This window comes from Elephantulus edwardii, unplaced genomic scaffold (genome assembly GCF_000299155.1).
Source record: "Elephantulus edwardii isolate Elephantulus edwardi_28Jun2011 unplaced genomic scaffold, EleEdw1.0 scaffold00055, whole genome shotgun sequence".
NCBI lineage: Eukaryota > Metazoa > Chordata > Mammalia > Macroscelidea > Macroscelididae > Elephantulus > Elephantulus edwardii.
Genome location: NW_006399805.1, coordinates 12,141,604 through 12,168,342, shown reverse-complemented (window position 1 = coordinate 12,168,342; position 26,739 = coordinate 12,141,604). Strand labels below are relative to the sequence as shown.

General features: G+C 42.5%; 1 protein-coding gene and 1 pseudogene across 1 annotated transcript; both read right to left on the bottom strand.

Annotated features, from left to right (window-relative positions):
* Nucleotides 1-10,333: 10,333 nt before the first annotated feature.
* PIP (prolactin-induced protein) lies at nt 10,334-18,508 on the bottom strand. Its single transcript, XM_006887249.1, has 4 exons — nt 18,414-18,508; nt 15,604-15,712; nt 10,866-10,983; nt 10,334-10,461 (listed from the first exon to the last, which is right to left on the bottom strand). The coding sequence occupies exons 1-4, from the start codon at nt 18,506-18,508 to the stop codon at nt 10,334-10,336; spliced, it is 450 nt and encodes a 149-aa protein (XP_006887311.1).
* Nucleotides 18,509-25,953: 7,445 nt separating this feature from the next.
* Nucleotides 25,954-26,267, bottom strand: LOC102872952 (annotated as a pseudogene).
* Between the last annotated feature and the right edge of the window lie 472 nt (nt 26,268-26,739).

Here is a 26,739-nt window from a genome sequence, read left to right as displayed (position 1 = left end):
TAATTAAGACTTTATATGCAAAACCAATGGCTAACATCACTCTCCACGGAGAGAGATTAAAAGTATTCCCTTTGTGAACAGGGTCTAGGCAGAGATTCCCACTATGGCCATTCCTATTCAATATTGTATTAGCTCATTTAGAGCAATAAGGCAAGAGAAGGAAACAAGAGGGATCTGAACTTGAAAAGAGGAGATAAATGCAGATTGGTATATCCAAATGATATACATAGGAAATCCTAGACTCAGCAGGAAAAGTATCACACCTTGTTGACCAATTCAACACATAGAATAGCAGGATGTGAGGTCAGCAGACAATAGTCAGTTGCATTTCTCAATAGTAACAAAGATGAGTATTGAAAAGAGATTTAAAAAACCCAATGCCAACTATAATTGCTAAGCATAAGAAGAAATGCTAAAGAATAACCAGAGACACACAAAAAAAATCTATGCAAAGAAAATTACCAACTACACTACAAGAAACAAAAAAGATTGACATAAATGAAACAATATACCATGTTCATGAATAAAAATACTTTATCATGTGAAAATAAAATTCTACCAAAGGCAATTTACAGGTTTAGTACCATCACAATATAGATTCTAAACCATTCTTTAAGGAAATTATTTATCTGGGAAGGAAAAGTACCTATGAATAAGTAAAAATCTACTGGAAAAAGACCAAAAAAAGTAGGAGGTATCACACTCCTTAATTTCAACATCTACTGCACAGCCATAAAAATCAATACAGTGTGACAGTGGTACAGTGACAGACATATAGACCAATGGAATATAATTGAGAACCCAGAAATCAACTCATTCCACTTATGGTCAACTGATCTTTGAAAAAGGGATAATACCCAGTAAGTGGGGAAAGGACGGCATCTATAGCAAATGGTGCTGGGAAAAGTAGACAGCTATCTGCCAAGAATGGAAACAAGATCCACAACTCATACCATAACAAAAAGTAACTCAAAGTGGATCAGTGGTCTAGGATTAAACCCCAAGTCTATAAATGTCATCAGAGAAGAATTAGGAACAAAGCTATGAGCCTTTATTTACACCATAAATGGGCTTTTAAACATTGCCAACATGCACAATCAGGAAAGGATAAAATGAATGAATTGTTTAACCATCCCTGTGTGCATCCAATAATTTCTTCAAAGAGAGCCCACCAATGGGGTAGAATATTTGTCAGTGACACACCTGATAAGGGACAACATCTAAAATGTATGAAGAGCTCAAACATCTTAAAAAGATAAAAGACAAACAATACAATTATAAATGAGCAAAAGATATGCAAATTCTCTTCACCAAAGAAGACATTCTGATGGCCAACAAATGCATAAGAAAATGCTCAGAACCACTAGTTGTTGTCGTTGTTAGGCATCAAGAGATGCAAATCAAAACAACAGTGAAATACTTGCTCATCTCAGCAACAAAAGCAAAGTTCAACAGGACAGCAAACAACAAATTTCTATCAAGGATATGGAGAAATTGGAACTCTCATGCACTGCTGGTGGGACAGGAAAATCTTAAAATCACTATGGAAGATAATTTGACTTTTTCTTAAAAAGTGGAAATAGTAATTTATTTGATTCATCTATCCCATTGCTAAAGATATGCTGTCTTTGTTATGTGCTGTTGAGTCACCTGTGGCCCATAGTAACCTTATGTACAGCAGCTCTGAAGCCTACCCTGCCCTGCGCTGAGCCAGTCTCACTGATTCCACTGAACAAACTCCCATTGCCCCAGTTATTGTACCAATCCATCTCATCTGGAGTCTTTCTCTCCTGCATTGTCTCTTCAACCCTTCTAAGCATGACACCCTTCTCCAAGGATCAGTCTCTCCTGGCTACATGCCCAAAATATGTCAGATGAAGCTTCAGAATTCTAGCCTCCAAGAAGAACCTTGGTTTTATCCTCTCCAAGACAGACTTATTTGTTTTCTTGGTGGTCCATGGTATGTTCAAGACTTCTCCAGCGCCACAACTCAAAGGCACTGATTCTTTTTCTGCCATCCTTAGTCATTGTCTAGCTCTCTGATGCACAGCAAGTAATTGTGAAGACCATGGCCTGGATTAGAAGCACTTTAGTCTCTAGATGGACATTGTTGCTTTCCAGTACTCTGGAGAGGTCCCTGGCAGTAAGTTTTCCCAATGTAATTAGTCTGTTGATTTCTTGACTGCTAATACCAAGAGTGTTGATGGTGGAGCCAAGCAAGCTGTAATTGTTAACAGCCTCAATCTCTTCTCCATCTATCATGGTGCTGTCAATTGGCCCAGTGGTGAGAATCTTTGTCTTCTTGATGTTGAGCATCAATCCATATTGAAGACTACCATCCTTGATCTTCTACAAGCACTTCACAGCAAGCACCTCAGGTCCTGCTCAGTTTCAGCAAGCAAGAATGTCATCTGCATAACATAGGTTGTTGACAAGTCTTCCTCCAATCCTGATGCTGCATTCCTTCTTATAAAGCCCTGCTTCCTGAATGATCTGTTCTGCATAAAGATTGAAAAGGTATGGAGACAGGTTACATCTCTTACGCATTCCTTTTCTGATTTTGACCATGCAGTGTTTCCTTGTTCTGTTCTGAGGACAGCTTCCTGATATGAGTATAGGTTTCATATAAGCACAATCAAGTGTTCGGGATTCCTGTTTTCCTCAAGGTTAGGCATAATTTGTTGTGATCCCCACAGTCAAATGGCTTTTCAAAGTCAATGAAATACAGATATACATTTCTCTGGTGCTCTGCTTTCTGCCAAGATCCATCTGACATTGGCAATAATGCTTCTAGTGCCATGACCTCTTCTGTATCCAGCTTATATTTCTGGTAGTTCTGTCAATGTAATGTTCCATTCATTTTTGGATAATCTTTAGTAGGATTTTGCTGGTGTGTGATAGAGCTGCAATACCAACAGATGCATGCACACCTGTGTTTCTTGTAGTATTATGCACAACAAAAAAGAGACAGAAGTGACACAAATGCCAATCAACAGGTAAATGGATGAAGAAACTATGGGACATTCACAAAATAGAGTATTATGTGGCATTGGAAAACAATGAAGAGCTCATGAAACACTACACAATGTGGATGAGTTTAGAGGACATTATGCTGGGTGAAATAACTCATTCATAAAAGGACAAATAATGTCTATAAGATCACTATTATCAAAATAGGACAGTTACAGGGAGAAGAGGAGAGCTAGAAATGATTGGATAGACAATAAACACTTAATTGAAATAGGTGAAGGGAAGACCATCTGAAATAAAGAGATGATCAGATATTTTATGTGTTGTAATTCACAATTTGTAACAGGATATGTGTAACTTATTAATTGAATGTAGATGATAAGGAAAACTTCATACACAGAAAAAAATTGTGGGAAGTTGACAGGGATGGGAGGGAGGAAAGGAGCTGAGATTAACAGATGGATGCAGAATGAAGAAAGAGAGGGTACATGAAGAATTTGATAAGATGTTGTAATAAGTGGTATTGATAAATTGTAACAAATACAGTAAAATAAAGTGTATAGGAATGATTGGATGTAAAAAAAATCTTAAAAAGTAAGGGCCAACGGTAATAAAGGAAGAAGTTCAAGATGTGCTGAAGGCATTGGCAAAAAATAAGGTTCCTGGATTAGTGAGACAATACTTAAAGAGCTTTAACACAGATGCAGCCCTGGGCCTCCTCACTAGTCTATGCCAAGAAATTGGAAGCCTTGGTGCTGGCCAACTCACGGAATAAGATGCATGTTTGTTCCCATTCCAAAACCCAGGGTGTATAAATTATAAAACAATAGCATCGTTAATAACACATTCAAGATAAATCTTGCTGAAGGTTATTTTAAAACAGCTGGAACACTACATCAACAGAGAGAATACTATAGAGAGGTATATTTAGCTTGTGAATCATAGCAAATGGCTACATTGAGAGGAATGGGTTACTAGAATACTTAATTGTGTTTGTGCAAAATCTATACATAAATCAAGAAGCTATTGTCCAAACAAAACAAAGGAAAACTGCATGCTTTAAAATCAGGAAAAGTTTATGTCATGGTTGTATCCTTTCTCCATAACTATTAAATCTGTATTGTGAGAAATTAGCTCAGGAAGCTGGGTTATAAGAAGAATGTGACATTAGGATTGGAGGATGTCATAAAAAACCTGCATTATACTATCACCTCAGGCATGAAAAACTCTACCAAAGCAATGCCATGAAAGAAGCAGGATACATTACACCCTACACAAACCCAAAGCAAGATGTCATTCCCCAAAAGTGGCACATTATCAATGGATTTCCTGAAGCCAGAAAGTCTGATGGAACTTTCTGACATAGAATTTAAAAGAAGAATGATTGCATATTTTCAATGGGTGAAAGAAAAAGTTGAAGAATTATAGGAAAATGCAAGCAAAAACCAGGAGGAGCTTAAAAAAAAATCCAAAACAATGCAGATAAAACAAGGCAGTAGAGGCTCTGGAAAAACAAGAAACTATGATCTAGAATACAGGGTCCAATGTTTCAGATGCTATCAACATGATGGAGGGACACGTGAACAGAGTTGAAAAGACGGAACATAGAACCAGTGAAACAGAGAATAGAATTGTCACCACTGATCTTCTGGAGCAAAAAGCAGGATCAAAAAGGAAGGAAAAAGAAGAAAACCTAACAAAAATGTGGGATACCATCAAGAGAAGTAACATTCACATCATTGGAATCCCAGAACAGGAAGAAGCACGTAAAGGCACTGAAAAAGTTGTGGAAGAATTACTAGAAGAAAACTTCCCAGGCATAATGAAGAATGAGAGAGTATATTTTCAAGAATCTGAGAGCACACCATATAGAATAGAGCCCCCCCAAAGAAAACCCCACCAAGACATATCACAGTCAAATTTGCTAGAATCAAAGATAAGGAGAGAATTCTGAAAGCTGCACGGGAGAAACAAAGAGTAATCTATAAGGGAGAGCAGGTAAGATTAATTGCCAATTTCTCAGCAGAAACTGTGCAAGCAAGAAGACAATGGAATGACATATATCAAACACTCAAAGAATACACTGTCAACCAAGAGCACTGTACCCAGCAAAATTACCCATCAAATGTGAAGGAGAGATCAAGATATTCCCAGAAAAACAGAACCTAAGGGAGTTTGTAAAAATAAGACTACTGTTGCAGGAAACACTGAGAAATGTCCTTCTTCCAGAGGTACCACAGAAAGCAGGATAGACCAAAGTAACTAGCAACAACACGAAAAAGAACTCAACAAAATTATAACAATAAAACTTTGTTTCTCAATAATCACACTGAATGTGAATAGTTTGAATACACCACTGAAGAGAAAAAGAGTAACAGATTGGAAAAAAAAAGTCAATCAGTATGCTGTCTACAAGATACATTGAGGTTGGGGGGGGAAACTAAAAAAAGATGGGATAAATAATGTATACTGCATTAAAACAGACAAGGGATATATGACTAAAAGGGATATATGATTAGGTATTATTGTTAAGACAAGTGTCCAGAATGAATGCTATGCAGTGGAGTGGACTGGGGTGGGGAGATTTTATAACAATGAAAGAATTTCTATTTTAATTTTTTTTTTTTTTACTTTTCAAAGCAAAAAGTGAACAGAGGGGGAGAGGTGTGCAGGGGAGAAGTATGCAACAATGAGTGAATGGAAATTCAAAGACTCTGAAACTTTCATTAAAATTAATTGAAAAAATTAGAAGCAAAAAAAAGTACCATAATTTCTCAATCTATTTGATTGCAGTTGGATATTTGGGTGGTTTTCATGTTTTTGCAATAATGAATAATGCTGCTATGAGCAGTAGTGTACAAATCTCCATTTTTGCCTCAGTTCTTGGGGTATATTCTTATGTTATTGGGGTATACTCCAAGCAGTGGAATAGCTGAGTCATAAACAATGTTTACATTCAGCTTTTTGAGGAAACACCAAGCTGTCTTGCAAAGTGGTTGTACAATTTTATAATAACACTAACAATGTATAAGAGTTCCTCTCTCTCCACATCCTCTCTAACATTTATTACTTACATTCCTTTTAACATTTGCCACTGCTACCAGGATAAGATGGTATCTCATTGTGGTTTGTTTGGTTTTTTTTTTGTTTTGGCGCTTTTTATTTTTTAATCCCTTTTATTGCCAGTGACTTTGAGCATTTCTTTGTGTGTCTGTTGGCCATTCAAATCTTCCTCTGTGGAAAGTCTTTCCAAGACATGGTCTTTTCAATGACTTAATATGTAAATAAAATCTGGACAATGAATGAGGATGATGAAGAGTATTGTGGTGTTGGTGAAGAGTATTGATTATCCCATGGACTGCCAAAAGAACAAATATTCTTTGAGCAAGTACGGTCTGATTTCTCCTTAAAAGCAAGGATAATGAGAATTCTTATCATATACTTTAGGTATGTTGTCAGGAGGACATCAGACAGTGAAATAGAGGGTTAGTGAAGGAAAGAAAATCCCTCAATAGGACCAATTGACTCATATACTGCCTAAAAGGGTTTAGCACAGGGGAAATTGTGAAGATAGAGCAGGATCACATAAGATTTCCCTCTCTCAATATAGACAGGGTTGACAAAGGAATGTCTATCTGTGTTTCATTGACTATGCAAAGGCATTTGACTGTGTGGATCACATAAAACTGTGTCTAACTCTGAGAAGAATGGGAATCCCAGAACACTTGATCATGCTTATGTGAAATCTATACTTGGACCAAGAGGCAGTTGTTGGAGCAGAGCAAGGAAACATTACATGGTTCAAAATTGGGAAAGGTGTCCGTCCATACCTTTTCAATCTTTATGTAGAACAAATTATCCAGGAGGCTGGGCTCTATGAGGATAAATGTGGCATCAGGATTGAAAGAAGACTCATCAATAATCTGTGTTATGTAGATGACACAACTCTGCTTGCTGAAACTGAGGAGGACCTGAAGCTCTTGCTGCAGAAGGTTTGAGGACTGGAGCCTTCAATATGGATTGAAGCTCACCATCAAGAAGACAAAGATTCTCACCACTTGGCTGATTGACAGCATCAAGATAGATGGGGAAGACATTGAGATCCTTAACAGCTTTAATTTGCTTGGCTCCACAATTCATACTCTTGGCGCCATCAGCCAGGAAATTAAAAGACTAATTGCACTGGGAAAATCTGCTGGCACAGTACTGAGGAGCAATTATGTCAGTCTAGAGTCTAAGGTGCACCTGATCCAGGCCATAGTCTTTGCAATTACTTGCTATGGATCAGAAAGCTAGACAATGACTAAGGATGATAGAAGAATTGATGCCTTTGAGCTGTGGTGCTTGAGAAGAGTATTGAATATACTATGGACTGCTAATAGAACAAACAGGTTTTTCCTAGAGAGGGTGAGACCAGGATTCTCCTTGGAGGCATGGATTCTAAAGCTTTGTCTGTCATACTTTGGACATGTTGCAAGGAGGGTCCAGTCCTTGGAGAAGAGATGAATGTCATGCTTGGGAAGGTCAAGGGACAATTCAAGAGAGGAAGACTGTTAATAAGATGGATTGATTCAGTTACTGGGGTAATGCGAGTAGGTTTGTCAGAGACAATTAGGGCTGTTATACACAGAGTTGCTTGCTTGATGGCACATAACAAGAAGAACAGCAAATGTGTCAGAACCATCTCAAAGGCACATAATTTTTCTATATTCCATGAGATCACTCTCATGGACAATTTTTTAAAAAAGAGTGTTATAATTTGAAATAATGTTGTTGTTGTTAGGTGTTATCAAGTTGACTATAACTCATAGTGACCATTTGAAGAACAGAACTGGACCATGATGTATCCTGTGCTATCCTCACCATCTCTGACAAGCTCAAGTCTATTGCTATAGTCATTTTGTCAATCTGTTTTGTTGAGGATCTTCCTCTCTTTCCCTGACTCCACTTTTCTCCGCATGATCTCTTCTAAAGAGTGGTTTCTTCTAACAACGTGCCCAAGGTGTAAGAACAAGTTTCATGATCCTTGCCTCTGACAGGTACCTTAGTTGTGCATTCTCCAAGACAGACTTGTTTGTTCTTTTGGCAGTCCATAGGAAAGTCAGTATTCTGTGTCAACATCACAACTCATAGATGATTCTTCTTATGTTATTCATAGTCCAACTTCCAGATATATATAGCAAGTAATTGAAAAGATCATGGCTTGGATCAGGCACATCTTAGTCTTTTAACTGACACCTTTACTGTTTAGCTCTTTTGAGAGGTCCTTGACCTCATTGGAACATGTTCTTTGGCTTCCTGACTGCTGCTACTATGAGAGCTGATTGTGGATCTCAGTAAAATAAAATCATTGACAACTTCAGTTTTTTTATTCATCTATTATAATGTTGCCTGTGGGTCCATTGATGAGGATTTTTATTTTTTTGATGTAGAGATGTAATCCATATTGAAGTTTATAGTATTTGACCTGTTGTAACGAGTGTTTCAAGCCTACTTTACTTTTCGCAAGCTAAGTTTTGTTATCTGCATAATGCAGGTTTTTTATGACGCCCTCCAATCCTGATGTCACGTTCTTCTTCTAATAACCCAGCTTCCTGAGTGAATTTCTCACAATACAGATTGAATAGACACAGACTTTTCCTGATTTTAAAGCATGCAGTTTCCCCTTGTTCTGTTTGGACAACAGCTTCTTCATTTATGTATAGATTTTGCATGAGAACAATTAAGTGTTCTAGAAACCCATTCCTCCCAATGTAGCCATTTACTATGGTCCACACAGTCAAACGTCCCTCTCTATAGTATTCTCTTCTTTCATCCAAGACCTATCTTTTACATCAGGAAAGATGCCATGGCCTCTTCTGAATCCAACTTGAATTTTTGGCAATCACCTGCCAATAAGCTGTTCTAGCCTTTTTGAATAATCTTTAGCAATATTTTACTTGAATGTAATATTGACGATATTATTTGATAATTCCACATTTGTTCTTTGAGAATTGGAACAAATAAAGATCTCTCCCAGTACGTTGGCCAGGTAACTGTTTTCTGAATTTCTTGGTACAGACTTGTGAGAACATTCAAGAAATTATTTTTTTTACTGAAACATGTCAGTTGATATTCAATCAATTCCTATGATCTTATATTTGATCACCTCATCTAAATTGATTGTGTTCATGCAAAACCTATACTTGGGCCCGGAGGCAGTTGTCAGAACAGAGCAAGGAAGCACTGCATGGTTCAAAATCAGAAAAGGAGTGCATCAGAGATGTGTCCTGTCTTCATACCTTTTCAATCTATATGCAGAACAGATCATTTGAGAGACTGGATTTTTTTGAAGAGGAATGTGGCATCAAGAATGAAGGAAGACTCACCAACAGCTTGTGTTATGCAGATGATACAACCTTACTGAAACTGGAGGGCCTGAAGCATTTGCTGCAGAGGATCAAGGACTGTAGTTTGCAATATGGATTGAAGTTCAACAATTTCAACTTGTTCCATTCCACAATCAACACTCTTAACATCAGCAGTCAGGAAATCAGAAGATGAATTGCACTGGGAAAATTTGCTGTCAGGGACCTCTCCAGAGTACTGAGAAGCAGCAATGTCAGTGTAGAGACTAAGGTGCGCCTGATCTATGATCTTTGCAATTACTTGCATCAGAGAGCTGGACAATGACCAAGGATGATAGAAGAAGAATAATTGATGCCTTTGATTTGTGGTGCTGGAGAAGAATATTGAACATACTATGGACTACCAGGAGAATGAACAGGTTTGACCTGGAGAGGGTGAAACCAAGCTGCTCCTTGGAGGCAAGGATTTTTGAGATTCTGTCTCACAGATTTGGGCATGTATCCAGGAAAGACCAGTCTTTGGATAAGGATATCATACTTGGAAGGGTGGAGGGGCAGCACAGAGAGCAAGACCCTGAATTAGATGGATTGATGCAATAAGTGGGGCAATGAGGTTGGCTCAGGATAGAGCAGGGTTCAGAGCTATGGTGTATGGGGTCACTCTGAGTCATAGTCTACTTGATGGCACATAACAACAACCAAGAGTTACACTGCCAACACAAAGGATGTGGTTTGAATCCACAGCTGCTCTATGGGAAAAAGATGGACAACACCCTCCTGTGAGATTTATTGCCTCTGAAAACCCACTGCATGTTTAGCTATGAGTCATTTCTGGCTCAATGGAACACAAACCCAATAACTGTCGATGTGGTAGATAGAGTCAAGGTCTCAAAACTTCCCAATAAAGACATTAAAAATGTTGGGTGCTCTGGAGCTCCAAGCACAAGGACACACAGGACAGAGAGATGCTTGAAGTTTATTTTCTCCTTCTCACAGGGGAGGAGTCAAGATGTCTCTTAAGATGTTATCCACAAGGTCTCAGAAATGTAAAAACGGTTCGCCTTGATTGGTATGACAGCCCTGTCTTCAGGGCAGATACCTGTCTGCCGAATAATGTCAGCTACTGCCCAAATGGTCACCGTGGCTGGAAGAGAACAAAGAGGAGCTCTGAATAACCCCTCCTCACATTCTGACCTGGTCTTAACTCCCCACTGGGCAACTGCCTTCTTGGTTTCCCCCTAAAACTCCTTCCTTTTAGAATCAGGGTGCAGGTCCTCCCCAGTCCCCCCACTCTCCTCTCCTTCTCCACTCCTAACTTCCTTCTCCTTCTGCTGCAGTTTTCTTGCCCATGAATGCTTGTAGCTCCACTGGGCATGGACACTGACCCCTCTACGGACCCTGTAGCCTCCTCCTCGTGTACACTGCTCTTGTAGTTTCCTTTTGTGTACACTCACTACGCTTTGCTGCTCTCCAGCCCCATGCACGCTGAGTTTTGTAGTTGTTCTTCCTGTTGGAAAGCCCTCTCCCCTGGTCAGTTTCTATACTTACTGTTGCTGCGAATGTCCCAGAACAAAGTTCTTGGGTAATCATCACACAGACAGGATGTGTAGGTATAAGTGTGAGAACTACCTTCCAGTTGCTTGTCGCTTCTGAGATATGTTTTCACCTGATGAGAACAAAGTGGAGTCCTCAGGGTCAGAGGTGGGAATGGGCCAGTGGGACCAGCCGGGAAAGGGAAGAGGTGCAGGCTCTCAGAAGGCAAAGGCAGGTGCTATGTAGGCAAAGGTGCAGTGGGCAGTCTGTTGCATTAACATTTCTGCCTTGACCTGCATCCACACACACAGCCAGACACTTTGCCAAGGGTCTCCTTTCAAGGGCAGGATGACTTCTCCTGTCTCTTTCTCTGAACATCTGTCCAGGCAGCTGAACGAGCTGGTTGTGCAGCAGGAGCTAATAGGCCCTGACTTTTATCTGATGAGCTGTAAGCTGTCCACTACTTTGTAGAAGCAAAAACCTGTAGCCCCCAAGGGAGAGGGCTCTTCACAGCCTGTGAGCCTGGTGGTTAACGTGACATCTGACCAGCTCACTTTCCTCACCTGCAAGATGCACCAACCACCTACCCACCCTGGGTTTGGAGAAACAGATGGAATCTGGAGCTGACTGGTGACGGCTCACTGCAATTTCAGATCAAGAGGATTGTCTCAGGGGCTCTGTGGTCAGGAAGCTGTGGTCTGCGGTGTGTTCAGCACAGGAGTTTTCTTCTGGAGCCCAAGGAACCTGAGGGGTCTGTGAAGAGAAGCTCTAACAGGAGACACAACATTGCATCTATACTTTACTTGTCTCTTCTTGGTATGATCAGTCTTTCCAATCAGAATGTCTTCAAAAGACCACAGTAGCTTTGGAGGACATGTGACGTGGTTCCCAGGAGAATCATGTTTGCTGTCACATCACAGATGTAGGTATCTGGAGATCTGGCCAGCAGTCGCCACTGCCTGGAATGTGTGGTGGTTAATCGGAGGGGCTGCGTGCTGCACAGCTGAGACTGTCTACCTGTTTCCCTCTCTATCTCTCCAGCTGAGTCCTAGCTCTCAATCAGGGAACAGGCCAGTCTACCCTGGCTGTGAGTTGACTTGTTCCAACAGTTGGGATGCTACTCAAATGCTTTGGAAGATCCCAGTGTTGGGTGTTACTTGGGAGAAGCCTATCTTTGTCGCCTTTACCTTTCCATTACATTTGCAACAGCATATCTTCATGAATAGTGATTTCAACACATGTAGAATAGAAACAAATGCAAACATGTGACATAGGTGGTATGTTATCCATGGGAGTCATGTGCTCACAGGCAGCAGTGATGACCATCACACAGAAGTCTTCCCCCCAAAACATGACTTTCCTGTAGTCATCTTACAGGTGGTGTTTTAATAAAAAATCACATATGTCTTGGTAGCAGTGATTTGGTTTTAATAATGTTGTTTGTTGTTTTATGTGCCGTCAAGTCACCTGCAACTCATAGCAACCCTATGTACAACAGCCCTAAATCCTGCTCTATCCTGTGCCAAGCTCATTGTCTCTGACATAACCACCCTGATTACTCTAGTCACTGAATCATTCTACCTCTTAGAGGGTCTTTCTCTTCTGCACTGTCCCTCTACCCTCCCAAGCATGATGACCTTCCCCAAGGACTGGTCCCTCCTTGCAACATGTCCAAAGTATGTCAGATGAAGCTTCAGAATCCTTGCCTCCAGGGAGCAGCCTGTTTTAACCCTCTCCAGGATGAACCTGTTAATTTTCTTAGCAGTCCATGCTATATTCAACACTCTTCTCCAACACCACACTTAAAGGCATCAATTCTCCTTCTATCTTCTCTAGCCATTGTCAATTATTATTATTATTTAATAATGTGATCACTTTTAATAAATATTGTAGTTTTCCTTTGTCATCCAACACATTTTATTTGTTCAGTTAAAAGTAATTTTCAGAAAGTTCCTGTAGATGTCATGGGATGAGCAAGGTGGTCCGTGGAAGGAAATGGCTTCATTCCTGCGCATTCTCCAAGCTTTACCTCAGCCTAAAAGAACGTTATCATCTAGTATTCAAATACGCAGTTGAGTCTCTAAAAGCAAGAAGAGTCCCACTGTCACTGAATCAACGGCAGCTCACTGTGCGTTGGGTTTCCAAGTGGGTGAAACTGTACAGGCCAATTGATGCCATCAGGGCTCCTCTCCATGTTATTGGGGCTGTGGCACATTTTGATTTTGTAATTGTGATTCTACACTCTCACTTTATAAAAAATTAACTACAAAACATTGCAATTAATGGAAACTAAGGATTAAATAAATGGTAGAACTTTTTATTCTATAAAAATTACATATTTTTAAAAACTCAACGTATGAAAGCATTTTTATATCTATATATTTTTGTTGCAATCTCCAAATAAAAACCCATTGATCAGAACTTACAATATTTCTTTCCTATAAATTCCCACTTGTTTGCAGTATTTTTGTGTTCATTGCAGTTTTTCTGATCCTTGGGTGGCATTTGGAAAGAGTGCTTTATTTTATTTATTTATTGTGCTGACATTATTCTTACAAACTTAGTTTTATCAATTTCAGGTGTAGAAAATCATCTCATGTGCCATTTTTTGTCATTTCCAGAGCAGCTTCTCAGCTTAGCATTTTTTCACATTTTGATCACCTATCTCAAACGACCTTGGCATAAAGCTCTATGTACCCATGCTCTTTCCTTCCGTCCCCCAGGTCAGTTCCCCAATGAGCACTCAGGGCTTGGGTTCCAGAAGAAGAGGAGAAAGGTTTTTCAGAGTTGTTGTGTGGTTCTCTGCTCAGTGCCCTGTTCGCTCACTCACGCGCTTGCGCTCTCTCTCTCTCTCACTCACACACACACACACACACACACACACACACACACACACACGAGACAGACCATCTCTAAAATGAATTTTAATTGGCAACACTGTCCGTGGCTGTTAATTCACGTTTTCACATGTGAATTGGAATGTAACTCAAATGCCTTAGAAGATTCTGGTGTTTTTTGAGAGAAGCCTGTCTTTGCCTTGGTAACTTCACCATTATGTTTGCAACCACATGTAACATACCTTTCTTTTCTACTTAGTATCTCCTGGCCCCTTATTTGAATCACAGACTATTACCATGGAAATCTTTGTGTCACCTGAAAGGGGGTCCCTCATGGAGGAAGGGAAGGAAGATATGTGGGGATTCCACTCCCCAAATCAAAACACTGTCACTGAGTTAATTCCAGCTCCAATTAATTCTGCTCTAAGTGGTTTTGGGATAGAAGGAGAATTGATGCCTTTGAGCTGTGGTGCTGGAGAAGAGTATTGAATGTACCATGGACTGCCATGAAAACAAACAGATTCATCCTAGAGAGGGTTAAACCAGGCTGCTCCTTAGAGGAAAAGATTCTGGGGCTTCGCCTGACATACTTTGGACATGTTGTAAGGAGAGACAGGTCTTTGGAGAAGGACATCATGCTGGGTAGAGTGGAGGGACAGTGCAGGAGGGGAAGACCCTCTATGAGGTGGATTGATTCAGTGACTGGGGTACTCGGGATGGGTGTGTCGAGGGCAATGAGATTGGCACAGGATAGAGCACGGTTTAGGGCTGTTGTACATAGGGTCGCTATGAGTCGCAAACGACTAGACGGCACATAACAACAAGAACAAGTGGTTTTGAGCCCCAGAGTTTCTAAGGCTGTAAGTTTTTCTCAAAGCAGACTCCCATAGAGCAGCTGGTAGTTTCAAACCGCTGACCTTTCAGCTTCTTTTTTTTTTTTTTTTAAATTTTTGTGTGAGTGTACCGTCAAATCAGATCTGACTGGTACAGGAGGAGATTGTCCCTCCCCTTCCCGGCAGAGCATCTGGTGGATTTGAACCGTGTGCCTCTGGGATTGTAGTTGCAGCTCCTTGCCACTAGGCCACCAGAGCTCCCCACCTTTCAGCTTCTAACTATGCTCGTTAAGCACTGAATCATCAGAGCTCCTTGGGACTTGCATAAGTACTCCTTCTTTACCCTTTCACAACTTCTGGTCTGGGGAGAAGCAGGAAGGAGTGTGGTTTTGTTAGGAAGGAAAGTCAGGACCAGATTCAGAGAGTAGAACAGAGGGAGACACAATGTAGATGTACCTGCTGTGGTCTGAATGTGGAGAGGAGCAACCGTACCACGTCCTCAGCGTCTCCATGACGTGGCCCTTCTCCCCACCTGCCTCAGCCTGTTCTAAAGAGCAACTTCTGAGAAGCCCCTCCCACTTCCTCCCAACCCTCTTGTCCTGGAACTTGGAGGGACTGACCAGCCCCCTCAGCGCCTACACTCCAATCTCTTTGTTTTTCCTTCATTACTCCTGACACCTCTTTCTCCTCCTCTCTGCATCTCAGTTTATTTGTGCAGTGAGAATGGCCACCTGCCTGAGCTCGTGCATTTCTTAAACTCAGCTGGTGTGCCATGGGTGAGGTTTATCAGTTATACAGTGCAACAGAAAAGTGAGATATTCATACTCAGGGAACCACACCTTTCTTACGTTTACTGCCCTGGACCTCTACGTAACGCCACACTTTTACCAGTTGTGACGGAGTCAATGAGTCATGTGCTTCTGTGTGTATCAGAGACCTGTGCCCTGTAGAGTTTTCGTGGTGTTTTTGGAAGCCAGGCACCATGAATTTCCTCTGAAACATCGCTAGGTGGGTTTAAACCTCCAGCCTCTATGTAGTAGCTGGGCCCAGTCACTGTGTGTACCGCTCAGGGGTTCTACTTACCACCATACACTCTTTCACGTCCGTACTCAGCCGCAGGGTCAAGGGGACCTCCTCGTTCACTTTAGCTCGCTTCTGCAACTGCAGACTCATATTCATCACACTCCAGCTGCTAAGGGAAGAGAGAGAAGCAGGTCACTGTCATCTGAGTGTCCACAGGAGAGAGAGCACGAGGTTGAGGACGGAGGGCTGGGAAGGCATAGGGAATGCCGAGGAAGGTACTGGAGTCGGCATCAGAATCTCTTGGACATGTCTGTCGATTGTTTTGAAGCATTTAGCTCCATTTAATTAAACAAGTTATGCATAAAAAAATATGGATAGCATTGGTAAGGATCAGAATTTCAGAACAATTAATTGTGGTCATGTGAAACCTATACATGGACCAAGAAGTGATCATTGGAACAGAGCAAGGGGATGTACGTGGTTTTAAATCAGGAAAAGTGTGCGTCTGGGTGGTGTGTTTTCTTTATATCTATTCAGCCTGTATGCTGAGCAAAGAATTTGAGAAGTTGCACTATATGAATAGGAGCATAGCATCAGGACTGGAGGGAAACTCATCAAGTTTACATTATGTAGATGACAGAACAGAGCTTAAATTCCTCACTGAAAAAAAAGGAGAGACCAGTCTTCCATACGGTCTATGCCTCAACTTGAGGAAAATGAAAATCCTCACCAGTGGGACAATGAGGACTATCAGGATAGGTGGGAAAGTAGAGTGTAATAATCTGCTTCATTTTACTTGGATTTACAAGCAACACCCATGACAGCAGAGATCAAGAAGTCAAGAGACATATTACACCAGGCAAGACTGCCTGCAAGGGCCTCTTTAACGTGCTACAGAGCAGTGTGCTTGTTTAGACACTAACGTTTGCCTGACCCAAGCCGTAGTATGTTTCACTTGCTTTACATTCATGAGAAAGTGAGCAAATAATAAGGAAAACGGAAGAAGAATTGATGCCGTGAACTGTAGTGTCGGAGAGGAGCACCAAGTAGCTCATGGACCGCTGAAAGAACAAACACGTATGTCTGAAAGGAGGTGCAACCAGGGTGCTCCTTAGAGGCAACCCGGGGACATTTCCTCTCAGATACTTTGGGTGTGTTGTCGGGAGGCATCAGTCCATCGGAAAAAGATCTCAGTTATGGGAAAAGTGGGAGACCAGGAAAAGCTCAGAAGACCTTCAACAAGAGAAATTGACACCGTGGCTGTAACAATGGTTGGACAGTGAGGACAGAGCAGGGCAGGGCAGGGCAGAGCGCCAGTAAACACAGGTTTGCTATGAGTTGCAGGCGTCTCAGTGACACTGTTAATAACGACAAAACAAGTTGGGATTTTTAAATGTAAAATTAAGCATGTTCTTCCAAAAAGAGAAATAGGATGCCTCCTAATTTCCAGCTAAAACCCTACATGTTGTGATGTGGATCTGCCAAGTGGGAGAGCTTGGGTCACACTAGGAGGAGAAAGCTCTATTAGCAATAGAATGGTCTTTGATAACTTTGGTAAATAATGAGTTGAAGGCTCTGTGTTAGAAGGAAGAGCCAGCCTCCCCGTCTTTGGCATCAACGTGGATGCAGGGGTTTGTATGTATTTAGCCCTGGAGAGAACTTACTCACAGATATGAGAGCTCTTTTTGCAACACCCCTGCTTCCCCGGTTCAGACCCTGTACCACTGCCCTGGGGAAGAGACGAGAGCCAAGGAGGTGATGGAGGATGAGACTCATCATCGAAGGGTGCTGAAGTCAGACCAGCAAAGCTACTTTCCTCCAAGAACCTCCCACATCCTTTGGTATTGGAAGAGATGAGATGGTTCAGTTCCTTGAGTTACAGATCTCTCAGCTGTAAATACACCTCATCCCAAGCCCAGCAGACTCCATTTCTCCTGCCATTGCTCTAGGAAAAAGACTGGACTGCAGGACAGGGTACCTCCAGCATGCCTCCTTAGGATGGAGGGATGTCGGACTAATAGGATGGCCAGCTTAGCTGGGGTGAGCTACCTCCTGCTTTGCTGGGAATTGACTGTTTTCCTGAATGATACCTTTTCTTGCTAAGATTGTGTAAGTCCTAGCAGATGATACAGCTAGTCCCCTCATCAGCACAGCTTGTTCTCAGCATCACGCTGCCTCTCATACCATGAGAGCGGACCTGGGCTACCACCCGCCCCATCTCCTGGCTGGTCAAAGTCCCACATGGTTCCCTCTGGACACTGTCAACTTCCCCATCCAGAAACACGCACCTGATGCTCTGCTCCTCTAGAGAAATCGATAGGACTTGGTGACTACTCTTATCACCTGGCCACATACCCCAAGAAGTTCTAGTTTCCCAACTTTGCTGCTCCTTCCCTGTTCTTTCCCTCCCTCCCCAGGCCCATGTGCTCACATTCACTCAGGCTTCAGGACAGGAAGGACGTGGACCTGGACCCTGCTGGCCTATGAGCCTCATGTAACCAGCAGTGCAAGTCCCTGACGGAATCCCAGCAGGACTGTGAGCTATTGGCAGAGCTCAACATTCTCTCCCAGGAGCCAGTGTGAGAAAAGGGTGTTTGTACAAGGGAATAGACATCTGAACAATGGGGCAGGTTTCAGACAAGACAGGACCCCTGTTACCGCAGCCTATATACATTCCGAGGACCTCGTTCCCAAAGAGCCCCATGGGGATGAGAGGGTCGTGATGAGTTCTGAAGGATGGAAGGGGGTCAGACGAGGCTCCCACTGAGCTTTCTAGACTGGAGCTTGGGAAGGTTTTCTGGGAGGGACGAGGGTCTGCAGGCAGGAGACGACCCCCACTGGGTGTTGGGGGGAGGGGAAATATGGCTCACGTGCTTTCCTGTGAATTGATGGCTCCCAGCTGCAGACAGAGAACCAGGAACAGGGAAACAGGGCCAGCCCCGAACTGGAACAGGAGCGAGGACATGGTGGCAAGTGGAGCGCAGCCTTGGGAGGACAGGGTCACGGGCGTCCTGAACGCTCCTTATATATAGACATCAAAGAAGTGGGCAGGCTGTCAGCTACTCAGCCCTCTTGCCCACACCTTTCTGTTGGCACCTGTTTGTTTTTCTAGGAAGAAAGTCGGCATTCAGCTGAGTGTGAGAGTCCCGGACAGGACTTCGAAGTCCTTCCTGTTGCTTCCTTATCAGGTTCTTAAAGGACACGGGCCCCACTCCCCATGCCTCCAGCCTTTGCCTGCTGGCCTCCCCATTGGTTCTCTCCAGAGCCCCTCTCGGTGGCAGGGTCCCACCAGCTGGCACACCTGCCCACCCCTCACAGTTCACTGGGAGGTGCTGAACCAGGAATTTCCTAGGTGCCAAGTGAGGAACGTGGTGCTGAGGGAAGAGCCCAAGAGAAGAGGGGCCACCATGCAATATCGGGAAGGGGTCTTAGGGCTCAGGGAGTGACATGGTGTCTGAACCCCCATGTTCATATATACACACTCAGTCACACACACACACACACACCATGCACACTACACACATGTTCACATATACATGCCTGCAGAGCTCACACATGCACCTACACACATACACAGTCACACACATTTTCCGGTACATTCACACATGCACACACACCCACACAAGCCTGCACACACAAACACACAACATACTTCCATGAATGCATCCCCTCACACACACTTATTCATGTGCATACACTCACACATATGCATGCACACACACGTCCCTCACAGAAGTGCAGGCATCCTCAAGCCCACACTCACACTCTGTCACATATTAGTACTTCCACACTCACACCCGCCCACACGTGCATCTGCACACAAGCTCACACATGTGCACACACATGCTATCATGCATGGTACACACATGTGTGAACATGTATGCACACTCTCACACTCACATGTGATCACATGTACACACACACAAATACGCATTCTCACACCCAGGAAGAAGGATGCTCCCCAGACCTCCCAGAGGCTCCGCAGGAGATCGCCAGGCTGCCTGAGGCACCTTGAAGTTACATGGAGTGGGAGGAAAGAGACTGGGACCTCACGGGCCGGGGGGCATGCTTGTGGATTTATCAGTTATGATTTGTAAAAGTTACACATGGAATACAGATATGGAGGCTCAGAAAGGATGTTTGGAACATGTGACATCTGTGTTTCAGGCTCTTGGGGAATTTTTGCTAGCTCTTTGGTATTACCGGCTAGCTCAATACCTCAGAGTAAAGTGTATACTCCATAGGATGGAAATGCTCTGCAATCTGTGGACGTGGACTGTGCAGGCAGCATATGGACCCCTGGAGTGATGATTGTGTTACACATCAGGGGAATGCTTATTCTGCATTTATCAGACATAATACTCCACATAGTAACCGTTACTAAGTAAACTTTCTTTTGCTGCTCACACAGTCTTAACTGTTAAGTCAGAAATTCTGTCAGTCATCTAAGACAATTTTGTCAAAGTATCTTTATTGTTGTTGTTGTCAGGTGCATCAAGTCAACTACAACTCACAGCTACTCTATGAACAACAGATTTGAACCTTGTCCTGTCCTGTGACACCTTTATTGCCTCTGCCCTGCTTACACCCATTGGTTCAACCACTGTGTCAGTCTGCTCACGGCTGAGCGTCCTCTGTCTCAGACCCTCTCCCTTTGCCAGCATGATGCCTTTCTCCAAAGACTAGTTTCTCCTGAAAACATGCCCAAAGGAAGTGAGATGAAGTTTCACCAGTCTTGCCTCTAAGAACCACTCTGGATGTACTTTCTTCAAGACAGATTTGTTTGTTCTTTGGAAGGCTGTGCTATATTGAATATTCTTCACCAATCACAGTTCAAAGACGCCAATTTTTCCATTGCTGTCCCTTAATTGTCTAACTTTCAGGCACATGTGACATAATAGTACCCTGACTTGTATCAAGAGCACCTTAGTTGTTGCTAAGACATCACACCAACATCCTTGCTCTTTAGTGCTTTGATAGGTCCTTGACAGAAGGTTTCCCCACCGCCTTTTCATTTATTGATTGCTATACCATGAGAATGGTGGACAGTGTTGGCTGGAGCTTCCCGACTAAATCAAGCCTGGAAGCAGAAGCGGCATCCATTTCCGAGATGACTTGCCTCTGGAAACTCTATGTACGAACAGTGCTCAGGCTGTTCATTCGTAGGGTCGTCTATGACTCGACGGCATCAAACAACAATAACAATGACGATGACCAAGAGAGAGCTACATTGGCCTAGTGGAAAGGAAGCTATGCTACCAAGCCAAAGGTGGGTGATTTTCATCTGTGGCCCTCGGCCAGCTTCAAATTGTTTTCCTGTCAAACATTCTTCTAGGTGGTATAGCACTGGTCTGTGTGTTGCTGTACAGAGGTAACTCGTGGTTGCTGTGATGCTGAAGACTGTGACAGTGATGTGCCAATTGTGGTAATGGGCACCCGTGGTGGACAGTGTTGGCTGGAGCTTCCTGACTAAATCAAGCCTGGAAGCAGGAGCAGCATCCACTTCTGAAATGGCTTGCCTCCAGAAACTCTATGTAGGAACAGTGCTCAGGCCGTTCGTTCATAGGGTCGCTATGAGTCATCTACAATTTGACGGCATCAAACAACAACAACATACCATGAGGAACATTCATTGATAGCATTCCTCTGTCAATTTGCTGCACTGAGGTAATCGTGGTTTGCTGTGATGCTGAACCTAGTACCACTGGGGTCTCAAATGTCATAATGGCTGCCCAGGATCAACAGTGTTTGGTGGAGCTCCCAGGTTTTAAGACAGGTTTGGAAGCAGGAGTGATAGCCACTTCCTACACCACATGCTTCCGGAAACTCTAAGAACTTGGAGAAACAATAGTTATAGAAAGGCTTCAGGTGTTTTGTTCATGGAGTTACTATGAGTCATGGGCCACTTGACGGCAATCAACAACAATATACTATGAGGCACTCTGATGACCAGTGAGAAGCTGTGCTGCAATCCTGAAGGTACGTGATTTGAGGCCACCAGCTGCTCCGTGGGAGAAGGATGGGCCATCTCCTCCCATGTGATTAACTGCCTCTGAAAACCTGTCAGAAGGTCAGCTATGGGTCATTTCCAACTCTACAGTACACAACAACAATTATTGACTGTAGATCCAAGTAAAATGAAATAATTGACAACTTTAATCTTTTCTCCATCTATTATAATGTTACTATTAGTCCAATGATAAGGATTTTTGTTTTCTTGATATTTAGATGTAAACCATTTGAAGACTATAGTCTTTGATCTTTCACAGTAAGTGCATGAAGTCTTCTTCACATTCTGCAAGCAAGGTTGTCATCTACCTAACACAGATTGTTAATGAGCCTCCTTCTACTCTGGACACAACATTCTTCTTCATAGAATCCACCTTCTCAAATATCAGCATACAGATTGGAAAGGTATGGAGAAAGGATACAACCCTGACACACATTTTTCTTGATTTTAAATTGTGTAGTGTTTCTATGAGGAGAAATGTGGGGTCAAGATTGGTGGACGATTTATCAACAACCTGCGTTATGCGGATGACACAACCCTGCTTGCTGAAAATGAAGAGGACCTGAAGCGCCTGCTGCAGAGTGTCAAGGACTGCAGCCTACAATATGGATTGAGGCTCAGTGTCAAGAAGACAAAGATTCTCACCACTGGACCAATTGGCAGCATCAGGATGGATGGTGAAGAGATTGAGGTTGTCCACAGCTTTAGTTTGCTTGGCTCCACAGTCAACAGTCTTGGCACCAGCAACCAGGAAATTAAAAGGCACATTGCCATGGGAAAGTCTGCTGTTAGGGACCTCTCCAAAGTACTGAAGAACAATGGTGTCTCTCTGGAGACTAAGGTGCGTCTGATATAGGCTATGGTCTTCGCAATCACTTGTTATGCATCAGAGAGTTGGACAATGACCAGGGAGGATAGAAGGAGAATTGATGCCTTTGAGCTGTGGTGCTGGAGAAGAGTATTGAGAATACCATGGACTGCTAGGAAAACAAGCAGATTTGTCCTTGAAAGGGTTAATCCGGGTGGCTCCTTGGAGGCAAGGATTCTGAGTCTCCATCTAACATACTTTGGACATGTTGTGAGGAGAAATCGGTCCTTAGAGAGGGACATCATGCTTGGGAGTGTGGAGGGACAGCGCAGGAGGGGAAGGCCCTCTATGAGGTGGATTGATTCAGTGACTGGGATAATTGGGATGGGAGTCAGAGACAGTGCGATTGGCACAGGACAGAGCGGAGTTTAGGGCTGTTGTACATAGGGTCGCTATGAGTCGCAAGCGACTCGACGGCACATAACAACAACAACAACAGCAGTGTTTCCTTGTTCTAGTTGGACTACTGTTTCTTGGTCTATATGCAGATTTCACATGAGTGCAATTGAATGTTCTGGGATTCTTATTCTCCTCAGTGGTAGCTATAATTTGTTATGATCCACACAGTCAATTGTCTTTATATAGTCAGTAAAACACAGTAAACATTTTTCTGATAGTTTCTGGTTTTAGTCAAAATGAATCTGACATCAGCAAAGATATTCCTTGTGCTTTGTGCTTTGGGCTCTTCTAAATCCAGCTTGAATTTCTGGCATTTCCCTGGAGATGTACTGTTATAGCCAGTTTTGGATAATCTTCAGCAAAATTTTACTTGTGTTTGATATTAATGATGTTGTTGTTGTTAAGTGCCATTGAGTCATAGGTGACTCATAGAGACCCTGTGAACGAAAGACCTGGACACGTGTATAACTTTCATCCTTTCTCCAGGTTCATAGGGTTTCCAGAGGCAAGCTATTTCTGAAGTGGGTGCCACTCCTGCTTCCAAGCTTGTTTTAATTGGGGAACTCCACCAAACACTGTCCACCATGGGTAACCATTCTTATATTTGACACATCAGTGTCACAGAGTTCAGCTTCATGGAAACCATGAGTTACCTCTGTACAGCAAGTGGACAGACCAGGGCTATACGACCTAGAAGAATGTTTCACCAAAAACAATTAAAGACAGACGTGAGGGGTGCAGGCTTGAGGGCCCTACAGGAATTTAAGCTACCGCCTGGAACAGGTTCCACAGGCTCCACCCTTACTGACCCTTAGTCTAAGGCTCTGGGCCATGCACCCACTTTTAAAGGGCAAAAAGAACAGAAACACACAACGAAAAGGACCCCAGAAACTTCCCTTTCCTTACTGCCCCCAAGACGAGCTACCATCGAGACACCAGCCATCCCGCCAATCAGCCAACCAACTTCCAGAGTGGAGCGATATTAATGATATTTTATAATTTCCATAATCTGTTGGATTAGCTTTTGTTGGTATGGGTATGAATGTGGATCTCTTTCAGTCAGTTGGTCCGAGAGCTGTCTTCCATATTTCTTGGTAGACACTAGGGAGCATATCCAACTAGGGCTGCATCGTTTCCTCAAACACCTCAATCGATTTCTAGTAATTCCTGGGGCATGATTTTCTGCCAGTACCTTCTGTGCAGCATAGACATCTTCCTTCAGTACTATCTCCATCACATGTTACTTCCTGAAATGGTTCTTTGTCAACCAGTTCTTTGTGGTATAGTGTATTCTTCCCATCTTCTTCTGGTGCTTCCTGCGTCATTCAAGATTTTCCCCACTGAAAACTTTAGTTGCAATCTGAGAGTTGAACTTGGTCTTCAGTTCTTTCATCTTGAGAAATAGCAAGCTCTTCTTCCTTTGGTTTTCTAACTCCAGCTCCTCACACATTTCATTATAATATTTTGCTTTATCTTCTTGAGCTGCTCTTGGAAGTCTGATCCACTCTCTTATCTTAGTATTCTTTCTTTCTTTTTCTGGTTCCAATTAAAATTTGAGTCTCTTCTGACATCCACTTTGGTCTTTTCTCCTAGTTTTTGAAGTTACCCTTTTCTTTCTACATGGATTATATCTGTGATGTCATCCCATAACGCCTCTTGTCTTCAGTCATTGTGTTCAGTGTATTAAATCTATTCTCAAAATGGCCTTTAAATTCAGCTGCAATACAGTCAAGGTTGTATTTTGGTTCTTGTGGCTTATTTTCGTTTTTTTTAATCTTCAGTTTGAACTTGCGTATGAGTAGTTGGTGTTCCACAGTCAGCCCCTGACCTTGATTTCTGCCAATACTGAGCTTCTTCTTTGCACAAATGCTGTCAATCTGATTTTTCTGTAGTCCATCACATGAATTTCATGTACATAGCCACCATTCATTTTTTAAAGAATATATTTACCATGAATAAATCATTCATTATACAAAAGTCTATCATTCAATCTTTTTTGTTATCTAAGTGATATTTTTTTGTTTCCAACTTTTGCATTCCAATCACCAATTATTATTAACACATGTGAATTGCATTGTTTTCTGATCAATTTCAACTGCAAAAGTTGGTAGAAATTATTTTTCCTACCAATTCCTAGTTTCTTTTACTTTTTTTGTATGTATATTTGAACAATAGTTTTATCAACACGACTTTCTTGTATGCATATGGATAGTATCCTGTCACTCAGAACTTTGTGCTGCAGTATGACCTTGAAGCTCTTTTTGATGAAGAATTCCATACCATTCTTCTTCTAATTGTTGTTCAGCATAGTAGAGCATGGGATTATCTGAAACAAAATGGTTCATTTCAGTTCATCTCAGCTTGCTACTGCTTGGATGGCAATCATTACACAGCCCATTTAATTTTTTACAACTTCTAACTTTCCTAGGTTAATATTTCATGCAACCCATGTTCCAAATATTAATAGATGTTTGCAGCTAGTTCTACTTATGTGCATCTTGTCATATCCCCAAAGAGGTGTCCTTATTTGATGAAAGCTTTACTTTCTCCTTGTCATTATGGTAGACTCTACATTCAGGAAGTAGCTTTTCGCAGTCACATTTGAAATGCCCTCAATCTGAGAACCTCATCTTCTGGCACTATATTCAACAATGTTCTTCCTTTGCTCATAGAGTTTTTTTTCAGACCTGTTCTTTCAGAAGGATGGCCAGCCCTGCGTCTTAGTCTGTTCTACTCTAAAAGCTCCACTGAAACCTGACCACTGGCCCGGCATTTGAAATACCAGTGTCACCATGTCTAATACCATGGAAACATACAGGCCACCCAACTACGGCAAACTCACAGAGGAGTGGGGAAGCCTCTTACTACCATCTTACTACCATTTTAAATTTGCCTATTTCTCCTTTGAAAAACGAAACAAAACAAGACAAAGTCACTGCTGCTATTTTCTTTCATTGGCTCTGAATCACAGTCATGCTATTTTATTTATTCTTAATTAATTAGTTAATTAATATGTTTGTTTATTTACTTTTTTGTGTGTCTCTAAACCATTTATTTCTCCTCACAGGGAGGTGGGCTGGCTTGGGACCTGAAGGTCAGGGCCACTACAGACCAAGGCAGGCAAGTGTGGCCCTCAGGTGAAAGTGGAGTTGCTCCAGCCCACATCGGCCGCGTTCATGTCACAGCAGTTGATGTAGACCCTGTCGGGGCTGATCTGCAGCCGCTGGGAAAGCAGACACACAGCAGCTTGGCGTAGGTCCGCCGATCGTGCCGATGCTGTGCGGGCTGCAGAGCCACCAAGAGCCATGAGTTGGTGTGGACCACGCGCACCGCGATGTCCTGGGTCGGTTTGCCGGTGGCCTGTGCCAGCTGCTGGGTGAGCTCAGAGGGCAGTCCGCTGGGCACGGATGCGCGAGGCACGTTAGTGTGGACCACAAACGCGGGCATGATGGCAGAGATACTCTGATGATGAGGATACTCACTCCTCTTTTTTGAGGCTGTAAATTTAGGATGGATATCCACACACACAGAGCGTGTTTCCAAAGCTGTGACTTTTTTTAGGTTTTTACTATGATTTCAGTGAAAGTTTAAAAAGCAGACATGTGTTTTGTTTTATTACATTAATTGTAATACCCACAACAGAATTGCATTCTATCCATTTTATGCTGTGGTTCTGGTTTGCAGTCATTCTTCCATCCTTCTTCCTGGATGCTAAACTTTATCCTCTGGGCAAATTCTTTTTGATCTTATGGGATGGACTATTCTAAGGAAGGGATGCCTCCCTGGTGGGATGGGCATAGTTTTAAATTAATTTTATCTTGCGAATCGATTTACACTTTCATTTACATTTTCTTCCTTTACTGCTTCTCTTAATGTCTACCTTGTTTGATAGAAATAATGATAATAATAATGATCATAA

Bases quoted from the DNA above. Each gene is read 5' to 3' on its own strand.
- PIP (XM_006887249.1), bottom strand. From the start codon at position 18,508: ATGTCCTCGCTCCTGTTCCAGTTCGGGGCTGGCCCTGTTTCCCTGTTC. The intron at 15,713-18,413 runs GTGAGCCATATT...CTCTTCCCTTAG, and splicing joins ATCAATTCACAGGAAAGCAC to CAGCTGGAGTGTGATGAATA. The intron at 10,462-10,865 runs GTAAGTATAGAA...GTTCTCTTCCAG, and splicing joins CTGGGACATTCGCAGCAACA to CCACGGTGACCATTTGGGCA.